Here is a 21,477-nt window from a genome sequence, read left to right as displayed (position 1 = left end):
TCTTTCTCTGGTGACTTAGTCTCTCTCCTGGGCGCCAGGTGGCAGTGTATATTGAGAAAGCAGTTAACGTGCTAAGTCTCTCCTGGAGAAAGCATTCATGAGAGGTGCTGATGAATGATCACGGTTCTTAGCTGCTAAAACGTTTGTGCTTCTACACGTCAATCTTCCAGAGACAGGGGAAGGAGAGCATTAGGGTGTCTTGGTAGGAGTGTGCATAGGGGGTTGCAGTGGTCAATGTTGGGCCTGGGAAACTAGCATCCTTGTCTCGTAGTATTTGGGGTGGAGGAGATCTGGGTTAATTCTCCACCTCTATCAGGTCCGGGAAGGCACCAGACATGTGGCCTTGGTGTGTGGCTTCTCCGCAGATTCTAATTCTTCAATCAGTCTAACTTTCTATTGTTATTATTGTTTCATGTTCATTTTCAACAGAGATCGAAAGGCATTCTTCTGGGCGTGGTTGGCACAGATGTCCCCGTGAAAGAACTTCTGAAGACCATTCCCAAGTACAAGGTAATGGATCACCTGGTTAATAGTTAAGGGACAGATGTCCAAGATAATTTCATAGCCTGTCATAGTGATGGAGAGAACAAGAGTAAAGAGGATGTTTACTCTCATTCGGGGGCAAGAGGAAGCTATTTTTTTCTTTCTTTCTTTTTTTTTTTTCCTTTTTATAGAACAGCAACTGTCCAGGCAGATCTGAAAGGTCTGCACAGGCTACCTAGGTTTGTGTGGGTCTAAGCAGGTCTTTGGAAGTCTGCACAGTCCCTGCAGATCCCCGCAAGCCTAATACCTCCAACAGTCTTCTAAGCCAGTCCTAACTTACTCCAATCTAACAACCCTTTAAAACTTGCCCCTTTTATCAGGAACCCAATGAGGCACAAAGAAAAATGGTCTCTGGCTCTATTGAATGAGTACAGCCTTATCTTGGTAGGTGATGAGGCAGTAATTAATATTCTCCTCTTAATGCTCAATTTAAATCTGTGGCATTAAGGGGATTTGAAGTTTTATACCCAGGGTAAGGCAATGGCATGGGTAATCTTGGAGCATGGAGGATAGGGAAGGTCTTGCTAGGCCACTGCTTTGGGAGTTTAGAAAGCTTGGAGCCCATGGAAAAGGAGCACTAGATGGGAAGATGGGCTCAGAAAGGCAGTAGGAATGTCAGAGCCCAGCACTCATCCATTAGGCCAGCCCTGCCCCCAGGAGAGAGGGGAGCATGCCTTCCACTGTATCTGCCTCACACTGTGTTCCCAACACCCAGGACTTAGTCTACTTGAAGGGTTTATTTTTTCTCCTACATTCAGGTACAGACAGGCGCTCATGGACCAGTCCAGGGCCCCCTTAACCTGGTCTAAGCTTGTTTCCATTGGAACAAGCAACCGAGTTCCACCTGACCTCCAAGTGGTTGTGGATTGAGGCTCCACTGTCTGGGCAGCAGCCCCCCAGCTGGGGCTTTGCACTTGCTGCCCAGGACAGGGTGCAGAAGGGGTGGCAGGTCACCGTGATGGTGGCTCAGCAGCAGTGGCCACTTTGAGGTCCATAGGGATGACAGAAGTTACCATGTATGCTGCTTGAGATGGACTGCTGTGGTCAAATAAGCACTTCAGTGAAATCAGAGCAATGGAAAATTTAGGAACCTTGTTTCCACCAATGTCAGGCTTCAAACTTCACTTCCCTTTGGAGCACAGTCACCTAAGCTTCACCTTTTCTCTTACCACCAAGATAACACGTCTTTTCTTTGTTACCTAACAAACATTTTTATTTGAATGGCATCTCTAGTTGATTACGTCTTCTAACTTCAGTTTAAATAATCACATGTGAAATTACGAGTTCTCGTGTGATATATATTTTTTATACACATTAAATTTAAATATATAAATACTTTTTAAAGGTACATTTGTGGAACACTGGAGGGATCCATGCACAGGACGCTGTCTGCATATAGCTGGTGGCACCGTGACAATCCCAGGTTCAGGCATCTGTGGGCTTCAGGCCCACTGAACCTTTACTGACCTGAAACTCCCAGTAGAGCGATGGGTTAACTGAATCACCAGAAAGCCATGTGCTGGAGTTCTCTCTTGCCTCTAAAAATGGTGTTTCCCAAGAATTTTTAAAGATGGAGGGAAAAGTTCATGTTCCAGTTCAAACATGTTAGCCAAGATCGTTAAACTCGACAATGAGGACAGGGCCTTGTATTTCTCTCTCACTGCCCTGGCCTCTGTCTCTTGGCAGCAGCCAGCATATAGTAGAGGCTCAATAAACACTTTTGAACAAAATAATTCATGACCCATAAAACTTCCAGGTGTATTGGGGTATCCCTGGGGCCTTGGTTGGGGAGACTTTTTCCTGAGCCTGGAAAGAAAGAGAGCTGCCCAGACAGTGGAGCCTCAATCCACAACCACTTGGAGGTCAGGTGGAACTCGGTTGCTTGTTCCAATGGAAACAAGCTTAGGCCAGGTTAAGAGGACCCTGGACTAGTCCATGAGGGTCTGTGCTCTACTGCAGCCAGGAGGCAGCTTCAGGCCCAGCCCTTGGCCAGCCTTCTGTAGGGGCTTCAGCCATTCACCTGGTGTCACAGCAAGCTCTCGTCCCCACAAGTAGAGTGAACTCACAGCTGTAACCAAAATGATGTCAGGTTACCCCTGAGAGGCAAAGTGGGAGGACCAGATGACTGTTTTTAAAAAGCACCATTTTGTGGTACAGGACATGGTGCCTCCCAGTATCACATCAGCAGAGGATGTGTGTCAGGTGCCCAGGGCCCTTGCAGCATGTGCTCCCTGCAACACATTACCAAAGCCTTCTAAATAAGTGCTGTAGTGATGTACCCATTTTATGTATAAGAAAACTAAAGTTCACAGAGCCTATAATTTTCTCATGGCTACATAATTCAGAGGTGGTAGAACTGTGATTTAGGCCAGGTCTACCTGACTTCTAGACCCATGTACTTTAAACATACCACATCATGATTTTTTGCCATGCTCATATACCACCTGTGGCATTATTTGCTTCATATTTCTTTTTAAAACCTACTGAGTTTGCTTCACTTAAATAAATTTACTTAGAAAAAACGTATCACTACTTTGAAAGGAAAGCCAGTGTCACTTGCCATTAATAGGTAAGTGTAAAGAAAAATCATCACAACAAGATAAAAATATTAAATGATTGCTTGATAATTTATCTAAGGTTCTGAATTTGAGATCCACTCTCTTTTTTTTAAGAAGATAGTGTTAAAAGCAAGTATTAAAAATTCACTCAACGGATGCTTTCTTTTTTGACATAATCATCAGGATAGACAAAATTTAAAGAGGGCTGACTTTCATGAATGGTTCCTAGTTTAATGCCAGCCCCCTGTGCGACCTAAAATCACCCTGCCTCATACTCCGTCTTTCCTATGAAAGAAAGATGAGCCACAGGGAGACAAGGAAGGGGCAGGGGGGTGAGGACCATCAGGAAATGGTCAGCCTGGTGTGATGGGCAGCCATGGCCTCCCTCCAACCATCCCTAAGTCAGCCAAGGGTCTCAGTCACGCTTCCTGTCTGGTCCCCAGCACCTACTCTGCACCTGAGCAGGCAAGGTGTTTGAACAAGGCTTGCATTTTCTATTTGCTGATGCCATAGAGGTGAACAAATTAGGAAACTACTTTAATAACAAGAGGAAAGGAACTCTAAGAGAAAGCCAGGTGGTCTCCTGAACAAAAGGGCCCTCTTGCCTGGATTTATTGAAATGGCCCTGACCACCAGCTTGACCCACCAAGGCTTTTACAACTGGAGTTAAATTTCCAGAGGCAAGGTAGGAAACCTAGCTCACCCTATCCCACGATTCAAGTGCTGGAGTCTGTGTGGGCTTTCAGCAGCTAGAGACTGAAAGTCAAAGGCGGGAGTGAAGGAGGGCTTCGGGATCCCTAAAGACAGGGGATTTGGCTTTGGTTGAAATCTCCAGACCTAGATAACCAAAACTTCAGGCAACTGTTTAAGGAAGGGCAACCCACATTTTGCTTATAGATGAGTATCAGAGGGCAATAAACTTAGAGAATATTCCTGAAAAATCCATAAGCCCCTTATTTCACATGGAATGATGCAGAAACCCAAACCCAGGCCACTACTTCCAATAAGTCAGGAAAGAAAGAATGTAATATGGCATCGGTTATGATTACCCTGTGGGTCCATTTCTGGAAACTAACTCTGCCAGGCAATGTGTGAAGCTTTTTATGACAATCTCTCACTCAGTTGGTAGTTACTACTATTATCCTCGTTTTACAGCTAAAGAAACTGAGACTCGGAAAGCCTGACTATCTCATCAAGTCTTCCAACCAACAGGCGGGGAGCTGGGACTTGACGCCCCCGTAACCCAAGGCCATTAAGAGCCAATAGAGCAAGGGCAATAATTATAGGAGTGGCTAAAAGGATAGTAGCAGCCGCTCTGGGTGACTGACCGACCATTTTACTGTGTTCGGGGTGTAGTGCTGAGTGTTTTGCTCACATTATTTCTCATCGGATCTTTATTATGCTCCCATGAAGTGGGTACCACCCGGCCCCATTTTCAGTTGAGGGAACTTGAAATAACTTTCTCAAGTTATTCTCAGCTAATAAAATATGAATAAAAAAAAATGGTAATACGAGAATAGAGGATGAACAGCTACAGAAAATCAACCAGCAGTGCTTGAATCGCAGGCGGTTCTGTTTTACACCTTCCCAAAGCGTGGACTGGGAACCAGAGGTGCAGGTATGATGGACCCAACCGTCCCTCCTCTGCTTCCTGAAGGAGCCTGGGGAGATGGTGTGCATGCCAGGGCTGGAAGGGCTCTCCCACCCGGGAGAGGGGAGCTCCAGGGAGCAAAGCGCAGAGCCCACCTTTCCCTCCCGATTAACACCTTGTAAAGATGAGTTAGCTCTTAGCTCTTGGGGTTTTTCCAGAAGATGGAATTCTTTCTTTTCCCTTAGCTTCACAGATTTTCCCACAAGCAATCAGACTTCCTGTAATTTTTATTAAGAATTCCAGACACCACAGCAGTAATTTCCAGACACCGTAGCCTTTCTTAATATAATGAGCCACTTCATAATTGGTTTTACTCCATTAGCTCGGAACCTCTCCCCTTGGAAGGGAAGCAGCTCCTTCCCGAGGCTGAGACTGCGGGGGCCCCTCCTTCCAGGGGAGTGCTGCTTCAGGGTGTGGGGCCCTGAAAGACCTGTCCCTTCCCTGCTCTGTGTCACTCCATGGGGCTGTATGTTTGGATAGACAGAAGACAAGTTCTGTTTTGGATAAAACAAGAGTTAAGGGTTTGGTCTGTATGGCGATTTGTGGCCCAAAGCAAATGCTGGACATTGTCATATGATATGCTTTTGATTCTAAGAGAGATTTGTCGACAGAATATTTTTTGAAGTGTACTCAGAGTTTATCGTCTTTTGTCTACATTAGTTGATATCTGGATGCCAACAAGCAACAGACAAAACATTCCGTTATTTTCTCTGAATGTTCTCCAAGGAAGGGTTTTAACCAGACCAAATGTCAAGAAGTCTTTCCCACATACAAGGGATGAGAAGGACTGGCTAAGCATCTGCTCTAACAATTCAGCCTCTTTTTTATGACTCATTTTGTATATTGACATTAGTTCAAATGTTAACAATGAACTAAACAATATTTAGGTAAAATGATAAATGCATTGAATACACACAAACCTTAACTGAGCATCTGCCATGAGCCATACATTACTAAGGATTGTAGAAATCAAAGACGGGTGAGACAACTCCCGCCCTCGTTCTAATAGGGGAGGTGCCATCTTAAGTCTTTTCTGGAGAAAGGCAGAGAAGGGAAGGAGAACCAATTAGCTCAAATGGCCTGCAAGAGAAGGGGTGATGGGACAGGCCAGGAGAGACATTTATAGGAGATGATTCTGAGACTGAGCTTATGGGAGGGGTAAGCATGAAGTGAAAGGAGCTGGGAGGGAGGGGTGCCCTAGGCAGCAGAACCTGTGCAAGTAAAGGTCTGGGTGGGAGAGAAAACTCCTCTGGAGATATTGTCACTGTCATGCACCCTGCAAGGCAGGGAGTAGAGGGAGGCAGGGCTAAATACTTAGGAAGGACCAAACCTCGAGGATCCCTAATGGGAGACCCATAGATTTTATCCTACACACGAAAGAGGCCTTTAGTGAACTTTAAGGGGGTGCTATGGTCAGAGTTCCCTTTGACTTTGACCAGTCTGGAAGATGGTTTTGCTGGGCCAAGCTTTGAGACAGGGAGAACAGTCAGGGCTATTGTGGAAATCCACTGAATTAGAAGCAGGGTTGAATCTGAGTAAGTTCTGGAAGAAAAACTAGCAGTATTTAGTGGTTACGTGGGTTGAGGGTCTGGGAATGAAAGAGAGAAAGGAGTCTAAGGATGATGCTCAAGTTTCTAATTTGGAAGTCTGGGTAGGTGGTGGTGCCATCTACCAAGAGAGAAAAGGGGAGACAGAAGGTTAACGGGAAAGAGCCTCGGTTTAGGACTGCATGAGTTTTAGTTGCCTGAGGGATGTCCAGGCAAAGATGACCAGCAGACATTGGATCTACCACTGAGGGGAGGGGCAAGGCTGGAGCACAGATCTCAAGATCAACAGCAAATGGGAAGTTGCTGAAACTTATTGAACAGAGGAGGACTATGTATGACAGGGGCAGTGGGGACAGAATCTTAGGGAAAATCAGTGCTTTGGGGTGGGTGGAGAATGAGAATCCTGAGAAGAGGGAGACGCTTAGAAGTGTAGGTCCTGGAAGCTGAACAAATAAAGAAAGTCAAGGAGAAAGGAAGAGTTGCTGGAAAAGTCAGGGAGATCAAAAGAGAGCATTCCATCAGGTTTGGCACGTAGGAGGTCGCTGAAAATTCTAGAGAAAGGAGATTTGGTGGCATCTTGGAAGGCCAAAAGTGAGTCCAACAGACTGAGGCACAAATGGGCAATAAGGAAGCAGAGATGGTAGTTAGACACCCCAGTGTCTATTGAGGTGGAAAGGTCAGGCCAGCAGCCACATTTCAGGGGAAGAGGCCCAGAGGTCTGCATAGCTCTGTAGCTTCTGTGCTAAATTCAATTTCCTTGATCTTTTCTTTGCTTCCTCATTTTCTTCTTCCTACTGCCTCTCCTCCTCTTCCCTTCTTCTCAATTGCGCCCTCTCTCTCTATTTTTAACTATACAGTATGGACTTGCCTTATGGACCTTATATTATGGTGGGGAGGCAGGCATTGAATAATCAAACGCCTCCACTGATGCCTTGATTACTTAAAATTAACTTCACGAATAATCGATTATTACCGTTTTGATAAGTACTATAAAAGAAATATACAGGACATTAAGAGCGCATATACAAAGAATCTTTCTGTTTTTTTAGTTTTACTTCCCACAAGAGAAACAAAGAGAATTGAAGTGATGTACATTATAACAACACTTGAATACATTACCTAACTGTGAATATCATTTGTTTGGCTAATTTTGAGTTTGAATTTCCAATCAAATGCTACCTTTGCCTTTAATAGAAAAAGTCAAACTCTCAAGATCCTTTTTGACCCCTTCAGTCTGCATTAAACTGGGATGTAATAATTGTAATTAATGCAGTGTTGACTGTCTGACATTTTTCCAAGAGACAAGATGAAAGAGGCGATATACATCTCAAAGGATAGGAAATCACTGGTTTAGCTTTCACAGTATAATGCAATATATTTTTATCATCAGAGTTAAGTAGACTCTTATTAAGATTTGCTGTGCAAGACAACTCTAGGAAAAATATTTGTTGCCCTTGACTACTACAAGCATATTTGCTTTATGTAATGCACGAAAAACTTTTAATTGCCAGTGTTAAATTCTCCGAAGGTAATTTCACATCACCTTGACGTTAAGCTAACAAGCAGACAGGGTCATTTCTAGTTTATAAACTCTGTTGTCTGGATCATTTAATAGTATCATGTTCAACAATGTGAGTGGCAGAGAACTTTAAAGACAAATAACAGACAATTCAGTGAGGGCTCAGAAATATGAAATAATTTGTGAGAAAAAAAGAGGTTTTTTTTAAATTATCATTTCTTCCTTTTCACTGCTTTTGCAGAAGTGGGTTACATTTTCTTTCTTCAGAGCAGATCAGTAAGGGTTTTATGCCAGAGCCATTTTAATACATGAATGATTTGTAGGTAAATTTATTGTAGCCAATGGGTGCAGTCAACTGTGTAATAGAAATATTGTCAAAAAGCTGGGATTATTATTTAAATAAGTGCAGTGTTAAATTTGATTACATACTTTTTAGAGCTAATAAAACATTTCATTGCTCTCAAACTATTTCCCATAGTCCCATTTAGTCAGAAAACATAAATTAAGTGAGGTTCTGCATAGAAAATTATCCAGGCTTTGTGTTGATGGAAACGTGCATGGAAAAGCTTGGCTGCTGCACAATTTAAAGATGGAAGGATATAAAAGGGGTTGGCAGGCTCCTTATCAATTGGTGGGGACACTTTTATCCTTTAAGAATTATGTCAAATGTCAGCCTAGGAGGATGCATGTTTGACTTGGCCCCTGAGGGTGTAGAGTTGTATAAAGTCCAGATGCGAATGAGTGTGTGGCCTCATCTTTCCTTATCGCAGGTAGGGAGAAGACACCCAGGCTGATAAAACTGTGTTCAAATGGACCTAGGGTCTTTACAGAAACATTAGCCACTTTCTTAAAAAAAAAATAAAAATTTTGAAAAAGTTACTATTTTTGTTTTAAATAAATCAAAATAAGGGCCTTGGATGCCAACATGGGGATGTGACATTTTAAATTATGCTATTTGCTAAGCTTATCCTGTGACAGGTCTTCATTTCCACCAAATGTCAAGGATCAGTGCCTTGCATTCATTTTAATGAAATATTGTGCCGATAAGGGTTATGAATGCCAAGTTTAAGCTGTAAATTAACTAAATGTCAGGCTGCTTTATGCTTTGCAAATTCACCAGGGAGTACGCTAATGAAGGTTTCTTTTTTACTTCCTCTTACAGTTAGGGATTCACGGTTATGCCTTTGCAATCACAAATAATGGATATATCCTGACACATCCAGAACTCAGGCCGCTGGTAAGAGAAATACTTATTTCTGTGTTTTTCCCTCTTACAATGTTAAAGGGTTTCCTTCAGTTCTCCAGTGACGACATATGCGGCAATTTGCACTTCCAAAGTTCAATTCACAGTAATGTCTTACAAAGTTTGTTTTAATAATTTATAAATAGTGTTTTGACACATTAAATAAATAATGTAGGATAAATATATTTATTCTCAGGCTTATATATATATATGTATATATATTTATTTATTTATATGTGTTCATTTCGTATCTGACAATATATGGAAAAATTTTTCTATAACTCTCAAGACAGCTTGAAACCTATTACAGTGTATCCTTTTATATAGCAAATGACCTCTCACACTCCAACCTGAGACCCACTTATTGTAAGTCATATTTGGTAGAACAGATTAGACCCAGGATCCCCAGAAATTAATTACAATGGCATTTGTACGCAGTGGAAGCTATTCAACACACTTTTTGCATGTGTGAATTGAAACAGTTGAGCCTGTCTCCATTTCCAGCATAAGTGCTATCCACTAGCATTGTCTGGAGACCTCGTGCATAAACCACATTCTTTCTCTCAGTGTCATTTTCATTCTCTCTGAAATGACTGGGGTTAAGCCAAATCCCGGCCAGCCCCTGGCATCGCTGCCAACCCTGACCCTGCAGAGTCTGCCTGCTGCACTGTGCTGCAGGGGATGCGGAGGCTGGCAGGGAATCTGCTGGCACCGTCCCCTGCGACCCAAGAGGGGGTGTTGGCAGTGGGAGTGCCAGGTGTTTGCCATCTCTGGACATTGAAAGAAGTTGGACCTTTGGGTTTGTGTGTGTTTAACTAATTTTAAAGATAATATAAAGGCATAAAGGGTAATATAGTGATCTCTGCTTTATAAAGTTGAGAAAGTGTGATGTTTTCTATAGCCATCCACACACACGCATGCACGCACACCAAGGCTCACGCCCATCTACCCCATGCATCTTTTCCCCTTTCATCACAGTTGGGAGAGAACAGCCATGCCTGCTATGCAAATGTTTATTGGCAAAGCCTGGTGGGGACCTATTCGCTTCTCGCTTGCATCATTGTTTAGAAACAATTCATGTGAGAGCTCCATCATCGTCCAACTTTGCTCTAATCGCGGTGGTATTAATGGAGTCATGGCCACATCATGTGGACCCCATATGCATGTTCTAAGATGGGACTTACGGTAATATCTGATTTCAGCAATCTTTTTTTATCAGAAAAGGACTGACTTAACCAGTTAGCTAAGTCCAAATGTAACTCAGATATATTGAAAAGTCTGACTGAAAAAGCTACTGATAGAGATGCCTTTAACACATTGTCCCATCTCAGGCTGCCCGGCTGGGGTGGTCTGCAGCAGATGGTAGGAGCTTTGTGTTTGGGGTGGCTGAGTGTGTGCTCCTAGTGCTTATTTGTTCCAAATTGGAATGGAACAGAGTCAATGAAATAATCCAACCTGAATTCTTCTGTCCTTGAATGAATTCATTTCTGACTTAGAAGAGGAATGCAATGGAACCACAGGTCGGAAGTCACCAAGGTATCTTCCCTCTCTCTGCAGCAATGAAACTGATCTGCTGTCATCTGCACAGTCACTTCACAATGTCTTTTGGTGCAGCAAATGGTCTGTTTTGAAATAGTCCAGTCAGGTGCACTTTCCAGAGCTATAGCCCTGAGAGGACAGCTGAATGGTTCTTAGAAAAGTGGGCCAGTGAACACCATTCCTCTGCTGACAATTCAAATACAAATACAGATATGGGCCATTTCTATTCCTTTTTGCAAATAGTTTCACCAGAAGTGGTAGCCATAGGCAAATTCCCATGAACAGGGCAACGCAAGTCCATGCCCCACATCTCACTGGTAGAACCTGAACCAGATGGACCACTGTGCAGCTGATCCATGATAAGAACATGAGAAAAGGCCAGTCCAGTGGGTTGTCTGTCCTGTTCCTCTCTCTCTAACCTGAGGCCATCAGATATTTAGAGGAGGTTTGGGGCAATGTCAACCACTGAGGATTACAGGAATTACTCAATCTGAATGTGCTCAGTAGGTGTACATTGACCCTGTGTTGAGTTTTGTAGTTTCCTCCTGAGCAGAAGGCATGGGTGAAGTGGAAAGAATTCAACTTTGGCATCATGAAAGTTGCCTTTGACTCCTAGTCCTACCACTTTCTTCTAGCTGTTTGGGCAAATGCACAGCCTCCTTGAGCATCATTTTTCTCTTGTAATCCTGCCATAATCATAATATATGCATAATAGATTCATTGTCAGAGTAAGTGGAATAATGCAAGGAAAATGCCTGGTACAATACATGCCCTCAGGAGATCAAGGGGCAGTGGTGGTTATACCAACATCCTGTTTGTGTTATATTTGGTCTCTTGATCTGCGCTCAGCTGACATTAAAGTTGGGAAGATGTGGTGGTCCTGGATGCTTAGGGGGGATCTAAAGAATGCTTTTTGAGTATTAACAATTGTTGCAGATTGTTTTAGTAAACATTGGCAGGGGGTTGTATACTCACACACACAAGGGTACAAACACAGAGTCTCTGAAAGCATAAAGTCTTCCTTTATTCTCAGTTTACCACCAACATCGTCTGTGCAACCTCCATCAAGCTCATCCATGACTGTCTCTCTGTCTCTGTTTCTCTCTCTCACACATACACACAAATCTTTCCTAGTGGTTCTATGGGAATCTTGTGACCCTATAGGAATCTTGGTTTTATTTTGTGATGCAACATGCAATCATGATCAATTCTAGTCTAGAAAACAGATTGAGAACCACTGTACTGTGGAGGTCCTACTCTGCAAAATGAGGAAGCCAAAGTTAATTTTTTAATGGAATAATAAGAGTAACACTAGTAGCCATAATAACTGAAGCATAATTGTTAAGCGTCATCCTACAAGGGATGGAATATTCCTAGCTTTAGCATGTAAAAGTTATTTGTTCACCTCTGTTTCTGAGGTACCCCTCCTTCTCCCTCATCACAAGTCTACTCAACACATAGTAAGGACCCAGAAATGTAAAAATAATGTGGAAACAGCCACTGTATTCAATTTTACTTGCTTTGGGTTCTTCTGGAGGCTGTAACATGGGAGCTTCCCTTAAACCTAGTGTCTGCATTGGGCATAAATGCACTCAAGCCAGAACTGTCGCAAGCACAGCAAGGAGCAGCTGGTTGTTCTCAGCTTCCCTGGCTAGCCTGGGCAGGGTATCCTCATTCAAACCCAGCTTGCCTTCTCCCAAGCCCAGCCATATAATCGAATCCTTATTATAAATGGATGTTCCCCTTGGTTCTGGCCAAGGCCGCCAGATTAGTACAGTGGGTGTGAGTTTGGGGTTGTGGCCAGCGAGGAGAGGACGGAGCAGGCTCACTTAAAATAACTCATATTCCCTCTCCATCTGCCACTGAGGTTGTTTCTTCCTCTGCAGCCAGAGGAAAGAAGTGGGTTTCTCTGAAGCACAATACCAATATTTTTCTAATTTGTCCAATAAAATCTTTCCCCTGAACTTAATGTTTGGCTTGATTTTATCCAGTATTTTTTTTAATCTTGTATGAATTGGGTGTGAATCATGAAGTGTCTCCAAAAACAACTCAGATGTAGGAGCCTTACTCAGCAAACTCACTTTGGCTTAACTGGCAAAATTGCAAAAGTAATACTTTTCTGTTGATAACTGGGCTTTCCTTAGTTCTCTTCACTCAACCACACTATCCTTGCCACCAGCTTTTGACTTCCTGGTAGATTAACTGGTGGTGACTGGGCAAACATTTACTTGGCTCCAAGTAGGTACAGGTCCTGTGTCAGACCGAGAGCTGATGTACCCATCTTCTGGGGGCTGGAGAGCCATTAGTGGGGAATGAGACAACAGCACAGCAAGAGGGATTAAAGTTAGTCTTTCAGGAATGCTTTTTGAGTAGTTATTAGACACCTGGAATTTTTTGAAATGCTCTTTACCACTCTTTAACATTCAGGCTAAAAGTATTCCAGGCTATTACTGCTGTATAGATTTAGTGTCCTTACTCTTTATTTTTTTTTTTTTTTTTTTTTTTTTTTTAAAGGAAAGACAGAGAGAAGGAAGGAAGGATAGAAGGAAGGAAGGAAGGAAGAAAGGGAAACATCTTTAAACATTTTCTTGTTTTATTGTATTCTGTTTCTCCGTTTTTGTTACATGGGCTGGGGCCGGGAATCGAACCGAGGTCCTCCGGCATAGCAGGCAAGCACTTTGCCCGCTGAGCCACCGCGGCCCGCCCACTCTTTATTTTTTATGATTCTTTGAAAGCCTTATGGTAGGGTACCAAATATACCTTTTTCCTTTAGCCCAGTAGGGGATGAAAGAGGTGAGAATTGGAAAGTGCCACTTTTAGCATGATCTGTATTTTTGTCAAGATTTTGGTGATTCATCTGCTCCTCTCTTTTAAAAGAAAGGGGTATTTAAGTTTATTTCCTTCCCCAAGGAGGCCTGGAATGTGGACTTGGTCCAAACACCAAGAGGATGCAAAGAAGCCTCCCTTCTAGCAGCCACGAGAAGAGCAGGGTTCCTCAAAGGATCCTTGGACAGGCAAAGTTTAGGGCTCATTTCTACAAAGCCTATGTTGAAATCTGCCAAGAGCTGTTTGTCCTCTGCAAGACCAAGAGATAGGGAAGATCCCAGAAGGATCCTATTCCAGATGAATATTTGCCAGTTACATGGCCCACCAGTGTGGAGAGTGGATCAGATGGGAGGTAGGCAGATTGGAGAGAAATCTGCATTTCATTCCTTCAAGATTTGCTGGTTGTCCACAATGTCCTAGTCCTGAGGCAGCTGCTCATAGTGATTACAGGAATGTGTTGTGCCTCAAAGAGCCCCAAACCTCAGAGGAGAAGATATGTGATGAATAACTAAAAGCACTAGAGAAGATGCGTTGTTGTGTGTGTGTGTGTGTGTTTGATTTGTTGTTCTTACTACATTTTTCTAACATCAGTATGTTATTCTAACATTTATTGATTCCTTTTTATGTATAAGGTACTATTCCAAGTGCTTAATAGCTAGCCTAAGATGTAGGTGTGGTGGAGAGACCCAGAGGGTCAAGGGCAGGGTGTATGTGTAGGGGAGGTCTGAACAGATGTGTCTAGAAAGCAATCTGCGATTGGACTGCAGACAGCTGTGAGCCTCAGAGCTGCGGTTCTCTATGAGGAAGGGAAATATCCCATTACAGATGGAAAACCAAGAGATAAGATGACCTCCCCAATATCACACAGCTTGTCGGTGCCCACACCAGAAACCCTAACCCAGAGCAGTCTGGATGTGCGGCTAAGTCCACTCTGCTGAGTTGGTTCTTCGGGAAGCAGGAGGTCAAGTGGTTAGAGAAGGTGGTAGTGACCAAGGGACCTCGTCTCGGCAGCCACGTGGATGAATAACCCTAATCACTGATGAATGTAATCAGCTAAGTCTAGGCAGGTGCCATCCGATAGGAACAGAATAAGAGCCACAAACATGAGCCACTTGTGTAATTTTACTTCGTCTAGTAGCCACATTTAAATAAGTGAAAAGAAACAGATGGACTTCAGTTTAGGAATATATTTTATTTAACCTAATCAGTACAAAATGTTATCATTTCAACCTATAATCATGGCAAAAACTATGACTACAATATTTTATGTATTTTTCAAAGTAAATCCTTGAAATTTGTTGTGTATTTTATACTTTCAACACGTTTCAAGTGGACTGGCCACATTTCAGGTGCTCAGTAGCCATATCTGGCTCATGGCCACCGTATGGGACAGGTGAAGACTGTGACAGACGTTTGGGGCCAACCTAGCTAGAGTAGATGACAGGACCTCCTACTTCCTTAAAATGGACTAGGTCAGACTCTGTCACCTGCACCCATTACCTGTGTTATTCCATTCTGGGAGTCTGCATTTGTTAGTTAGTTAGTTAGTTATTAGTTAGCCAGCCAGTGTTTTTTGCAATCACTGCCCCTTCCTCCCAAACTGTGCTCTCTCTTGTCTCACTGGTAGGAGGGGTGGAGTTGTCCAACATTCAGGGGCACTGAGTCAATGGCCAGGGCAAGTGGGCTACCAGGTTGGCTGGGCAGCTTTGGCTATTTCAGCCAAGGGCTTCCAGGACACTAGACTTCCTGAATTCAATTGTACCACTCAGTTTAGAGGGTGGGAAATGTCATCCTTATCTGCTTAGCCCGAGCTGTCAGGTTAAATCGGAATAGACACCAAAATGAACGTTCTTAAGAAAAATTCAGGTGAGCTCTTTAATGAGCCCAACTTCTGCAAACAATTTTGTCATATTCCTAACCTAGAAAGAGTCTCCCCACCCCCTCTGGAATTTGGCATTCCTGTCCCACTCACAGAGTGTCCGCAGCCTGAGTTCTAGTTGATGTCACCAGCCATTCTCTGTGTTACTTATTGACTGTATCTACCCCACTCTAAACATTGATCATGCTTCTTCTTACTGGCAGTTTATTTTCCCTTGCCCTGTTGTGCTATTATTGCACATGGTTGTATGTAGACAGGCCCTTGGAGAGGATTATTGAATACACAGATTGACACATAGATGTGCTGATAATTGCAAATGTTTTTATACTGTAGTCTTCTCATGTGAAACTAAGTGGCTATCTCTGTAGACACAGTACATATGTGTTAAATCCTAAGTGGAACATGTATAGAGAACACCAGTTTAAGTAGGAGTTTATATAGCAGGGACACTATTGGAATCATTATCCAGGTCCAACTGACTCAGCTCAAGCAATGAGCCAAGTGAGGAAATTCTGTATAATTCTGAAAAATTGAAATGTAAAGTTCAGATATGATCTTTATATAATTGTGCACGTCTCCAATTATGCAAAGTCTTGCATCCCACACATTTAATAGTTTTTTATTGTTGTTGGTTGTTTTTTTGTATGTGAAATGCTTGGACAGGGAGCACCTCGATTAGTTTTCCCTTCATTTCTTCTTCCAATCTACACCTACTCAACGCAAATGCTAATGGTTTCCTTGTGGTGCAACAGGTGTGAGTGTGGCCTCCACCAGTTGCTGTTTCGGGGCCCCTCCCCCATGCCACCACCCTCATGTCCCACGGGCTCTGGCTCCCAAATGTACTGAAACCTGTTCACCTCTCTCTGTCTCTGCCTCCACCCCCTGGTCAGGGCTACCCTCATGTCTCTCCTGGGTACTTTTGTCACCTTCAGCTCCTCTCTGGGCACCTGTTGCTGCCCCGCCAGTCGCTGTTCACTCTGGGTGAGAGGGGGCATCACACATGTCAGCCAGATAGAGCCACTTCCCTTGAGAGTAAAACCAGGGCTCCTGACCATGACCCACAGATCAGGCTCCTGCTCCCTCCCCTGTGTGAGCTTCCCCGGTCCTCCAGCCATGCCTGCCCTTTGGTCCATTCCCCAAGCTCCTTCCTGCTCCCAGTCCTTGTGCTTGGGACTGGCATCTCACTTTACCTGCCCATGTCACTGGCTTTTTCTCATCCTCCTTTCCACTCAGATGTCACTTCCTTAAAGAAGTCATCACACAGCTTTAGTTTCTGTGGATCACTTATCACTCCTGGAAAATGTCTGTGTGTTTAAAGTTACCTTTGTGTTCCCGGTGAGTCCAAGCTCCAATATATATGGGACTCCACTGCTGCAAAGAGGAGGTAATCAGTAAATATTTGTCAAATGATTGAATAAATGTCTGAGAACCAGTTTCCTTCAGTAAAGGCTAAGTGTAGGTACTGCACATTCATTCATCAAACATGCATTGAGTCCTGGTTACATCAAGGCACTGAAAAGTGAACCCAGTGGAGTCGATCGCTTTCCTTTCTTTCCCTCCTGCTTGCCTGTGAACATTCATCAGCTATTCCTTTAGCCAAGCACCGGGCTAGCTAATGGACAAACAGAAGCAGGTAGAATGGTGTCTCTGCCCACAAGAAGCTCACCGCATAAAGCAAGAAGTTCCCCAACCGCAGGAGGGGCCGAGAAGGCCCACGGCACAGAGAGGATGCATCTGTTTTCCTTGAGGAAGGCAGCCTGAGAGGGGATATGTGCACCATCTGTACCCAGTTGATTCTGGAGGGGGTCTTCCCCTCCTCAATGATCCCACGTTTTCCACAGGACTGCTGTCCTTGGGACAGACCAAGCACAACTCTCTTTCTGGTCTCAGAGCTCCGGATGATGCTGGCTAAAGCCTACTGAAGTGTATGAGACGGGAACTTAGCATCATTTGCAAACCTTTCAGTGGTTCCCAAATGCAGGAATGAATCCCCTCTGGGCTCCTGGCTCTCAGCTCGCCGGCTCTTGATGAACTGAACGCCTCTCACCAGTAGGTGGCGCGCTGGCACTGCCATGTGCCCAGCATCTCCAGGGACCGTGTCCCTGCCAGAGCAGATTCTCAGAGCAGAGTCCCAGCCATCTCTGACTTAGGCCTGGTCTGAATCCACTCAGTTTAGTTTAACTGAAAGAATTAACTGATGCTTAGTAAGTGTATCTGATCAGAGGATGTGTTTTCTCTGAGAAAAAATAAACAAGACTGTATTCACCCATGCAGAGCCTGCTTTTGGGACATACATCATTTAGCAGAAAAGGAAACAGAGCCCTGTGTGTTTTTTTTTTCCTGGTGAAATTGTTGAGGGCACTGTCTGAGCCATCCGGTGTGGACACTCAAGTGGGAGTGCTGCAGTTCCGAGGGCAGATGCCAACACTTCGCCATCAGGAAGATTAGGGAAGCCAGTGGGGTGGAAGGTTTCTGTTGAGCTATAGTTGTGTTCCGTTCTGCAAACCTCAAGAATACAACCCCACAGCCTCTTGGCCTGCAACTTCAGTGGCATGTGTGTGCTTGAATGCTGAGGGACTAGATCGGGCGTGGGAATCAGTTCCCCAGGTAGTTGTTGAGTGCCTGCATCCTCAGTGTCTTGGCTGTGGCTGCAAGTTGGGGGTGGTGACAGTCGTCGTTGTGGTTTAGCATGTGTGGGACCCGGCACTGAGGGCAGCACCCTGGCATCCTCTATGAGTTCTCGCATCATCCCGTATGTGGCGCTGTGACAGAGGTCAGTACTACGGGCACGCAGACTGAAGCCTAAGCCAAGGACTGAAGGTAAATTTCCATCAGTCTTTGGAGAAAAAGGATGACTTTGGACAATGTATTTTTTTTTTTTTTTAATAAAATTGACTTATTGAATTGAAAGAGCTGCCCTCAATGCTGAGGACGTGTTGTAGCGTTCTTGTACAAAATGAAAGCTGGGCTGGCCACCCTCCGTTAGCCCCCCCAGCGCTCTGTTTCCTGCCCTGTGCTCTACCCCTGAGGTCCTCAGCTGCTGGCTGCCCCCGCCCATCTCTTCCTCCTGGACTGGACTGCCCAGGCTCGAGTCCTTAATGTCCCCACTTCTGGGTGGCTCTCTTGTTCTCTAGGGTTCTGTAACTGTTCCCTCTACTCCTTCGTGCAGAGTAGGGGAAAAGGCCCTTCTCTTTCCAGTTTCAGGTACTGCACCGTTTCTTGTAGTTGCTGTCACCCTGTCGACACCATTATAGCAGCCTCATTCATAAACCCTCCTTCACTGGCCAGCTTGGCTGTGCCACCTGCTTCCTTGTTGGGTCCATAACTAATACAAAGGTAAGGGGAGATGCAGGTTTGGTTTTTTCTTAAGTGTTTACTTTTCCAAGAAGGATTGAGAGAAAGAAGAAAGGAAAGAAGGGAGAATGGAAGGAAAGAAAGAATGGAAAGGAAATGAAGGGAAGGAAGAAAGGAAAGAGAAAGGGGATGGGAGGGAGGGAGAGAAAGAGGCAGGGAGAAAAGGAGACAAATGGAAAGGAAAGAGAGAGAGAGGATCTATCAGCTCCCATATTCATTCATTTATTCATATTCATTTGTTTATCTCCCATTTAAAGAGAAAGGAGAGATTATATATACCCTCCTGATAAATTTCACTTTTGCTCAAGTGATGCAGGATTGGTATTTGCTACATGGCAGACACAGCTATGAAATTCCTGAGTGTGGGCCCCACTGCTGCCGGTGACTGTGGCCCCTGCTCTCATAGAGCTCACAGCTCCCTCCATTCCTCCCTACCCCCACTGCTCTTCTGCAAAACTTTCTCCCTCTCCCCTCTCCCCCCCTCAACACCCAGCATGGCTCTCTCCTCTTTCCACCAGGCTTCTTGCACAGGCCTTTGAGTTTGGGTGCTATACTGCATAAATATCTTGACACATCGGCCCTCTCACTGCACTGCAAGCAACCTGAAGATATGAATTAGATTGTATTTTGTTCACCCTTGTATCTCCAGGGCTGGCGAGGTATCTGGCAAGGGAGGTGCAATGATAAATAAATGGAGAGACAAGACCCAGATTTAGGAAACAAAGCCAACAACAGAACAGTATGTTATTAAGCACTAGGGTGAGAGTGCTGACAAGGATTAGGATTTATAAAGGACTTGATGTCTAGCTGTGCTGGGTGGCCTGGCCGGGGTAAGGCTGCAAAGGGGTGGCTGTCAGCCTATAAGCTTGAGATCGAAGTTTGTGACCAACATAATTGAAAGCAGCAAGAGGCCCTCCAGATACCTGGATGAGTAAGGGCTCATTTATATTTGTGTGTGGCTGGAGAAACTCTCTGACTCTCCCTCCCCTCCCTGCTTCCTCCATCCTTCCTTTCTTCTCTACCTTCCTCCCTCCCTTCCTTTCCTTCAGCTAGCCTCTATTAGTGAACACCTGTCATGTGCCAGGCACTCTATTAGGTACTGGAAATCTAGTGATAAAATAAAACAGACGTAATCTGCCCCTCCCTTTCTTTGATGTTTACAGTCCAATAGGGAAGATAAGGTTTCTAAAACTTCATAAATATACAAATTACATTTTAAAAGCATGCATATCTTGGATAAGCTCTTTGAAGGAAACAAGGGCTAGAGAAAACAAAACAACAACAACCAAAAAAAAAAAAAAAATAGGGAGAGGCACCTACCTTAGTTGGCTGGTCAGGGAGAGAGCCCTTCTTGCAGATGTCATTTTAGGCTGAAACATGAAGGGTGAGAAAGAAATCGCTGTGCCAATAATGTGGAGAATAGGCCAGGCTGAGGGAACAGTATGTGCAAAGATCCTGAGGCATGGAGGTGGTCAGTATGTCATGTACTGGAATCCATCAGGATATTTAGGACAAACTTCCAAAGGAGAGGATGTCTGATCTGAGGTTTTATTGACAAATTCTTATTGGGAAACTTACTTAGCGAAGTAGTTGTAATTGATGCCTTGCCCATGGCCCCTAAGCCCTTATTCTTTCTGCACATGCCAGATCCAACCTGCAGCTTCCAGCATTGCTGGCTTCCCCAAGCATGCTGCAGGCTGATGTTGCCAAGGAAGCAGCATCCCTCCACCAGGGACTGGTGAGCCCTCTTGTAAAGGTTTTCTCTGAAGTATGTGTTCTGCACACGCTGCCTGTGTCCCCCAGTGGGATTAAGCTCCAGTTGCCCACAGTGGTAACATGCCTCATAATGTGTCCTGTGGTGGCTACCTTCCCTTGTCCAAACACTGTGTTCCATTTACCTTCAGGTATTTCCAGGGAGCACCCTCCCCCCGCCAAAAAAAAAAAAAAAAAAACACAAAAAAGCAAAAAATTAAACCCACTGCATTTTAATGAATCTTAGCCTCAGAATTCTGAGAGATTCAAAACAAGACACCAGAATGTGGGTAATTTCTCTGCAAAAATTTATTTGCTCTAGGCCATAGCTTCAAATACAGTTTCCTGTGCATCTATATAGACCTTTGCATCAACACGATGGAATCAGACAGCCTTTCCATTCTATTTCATGTATCCCCTTTACTCTAGCCTGCTTGGAGTATCCACAATTGTGCTTAGCAGAACGGGGAGCGTGGGCAGGCATTATCCTGTTAATAATCAAGAATAGGCTGTTTAAGAAAATTTAGTTTAGGGGTAGGATTCTCTGCTGCTTTATTGTTTGGCAAGAGCATCTGGGAAAGAAAAAGCTTTTCTTTTCACTGGACACACTCTGACCTTTGGTTTACTAGATTAATTTCGTATCTAGAGTACCCCATCTTGGATGATGAATTAGCAATAAAAAGCTCATCAAAATGTAATTACATACAATGTGTTGAATAATGATCTCTTAAAAATTCCTATAGATTTGTTTGCACCTCCTTCCCCTCCTGGGGGAAATGAGTCTCAGCTGCTAGCTACTAGTCCCAGCTCAGGAATGCAAACCCTGGCGGTATTGTGAGGCTGAGATGTGAGCGCTGGCTTCTATCATCGCTGAATGTCATCTAATTGATCAATTGCTTTTCTCCATATGATGCACATCTTTATATAATTTAAAGGACCATCTCAACGGGGGTAGGAATACACAGGAAGTGGAACCTCAAGGCAGAGTGAAACACTCCCCTTCTCCATCTGTAGCTGCCTGCCTATTGGGGGGAGGGAGTTATTAATTAAAATGTTAACTGCCCAG

The 21,477-nt window shown here is 44.1% G+C and overlaps 1 protein-coding gene across 1 annotated transcript in view; it reads left to right on the top strand.

The window, feature by feature from the left end:
- The window catches only part of CACNA2D3 (calcium voltage-gated channel auxiliary subunit alpha2delta 3), a 987,429-nt gene that overhangs the window by 732,488 nt on the left and 233,464 nt on the right, over positions 1 to 21,477 (top strand). The window contains exons 15-16 of the mRNA XM_077128978.1: positions 430 to 510; positions 8,981 to 9,055. Of these exons, the coding sequence (XP_076985093.1) occupies positions 430 to 510; positions 8,981 to 9,055 (156 nt within the window). The remainder of the gene's footprint in view (positions 1 to 429; positions 511 to 8,980; positions 9,056 to 21,477) is intronic.

Source organism: Tamandua tetradactyla, chromosome 15, assembly GCF_023851605.1.
Source record: "Tamandua tetradactyla isolate mTamTet1 chromosome 15, mTamTet1.pri, whole genome shotgun sequence".
Lineage (NCBI taxonomy): Eukaryota > Metazoa > Chordata > Mammalia > Pilosa > Myrmecophagidae > Tamandua > Tamandua tetradactyla.
This window is presented reverse-complemented; position numbering and strand designations above follow the sequence as displayed.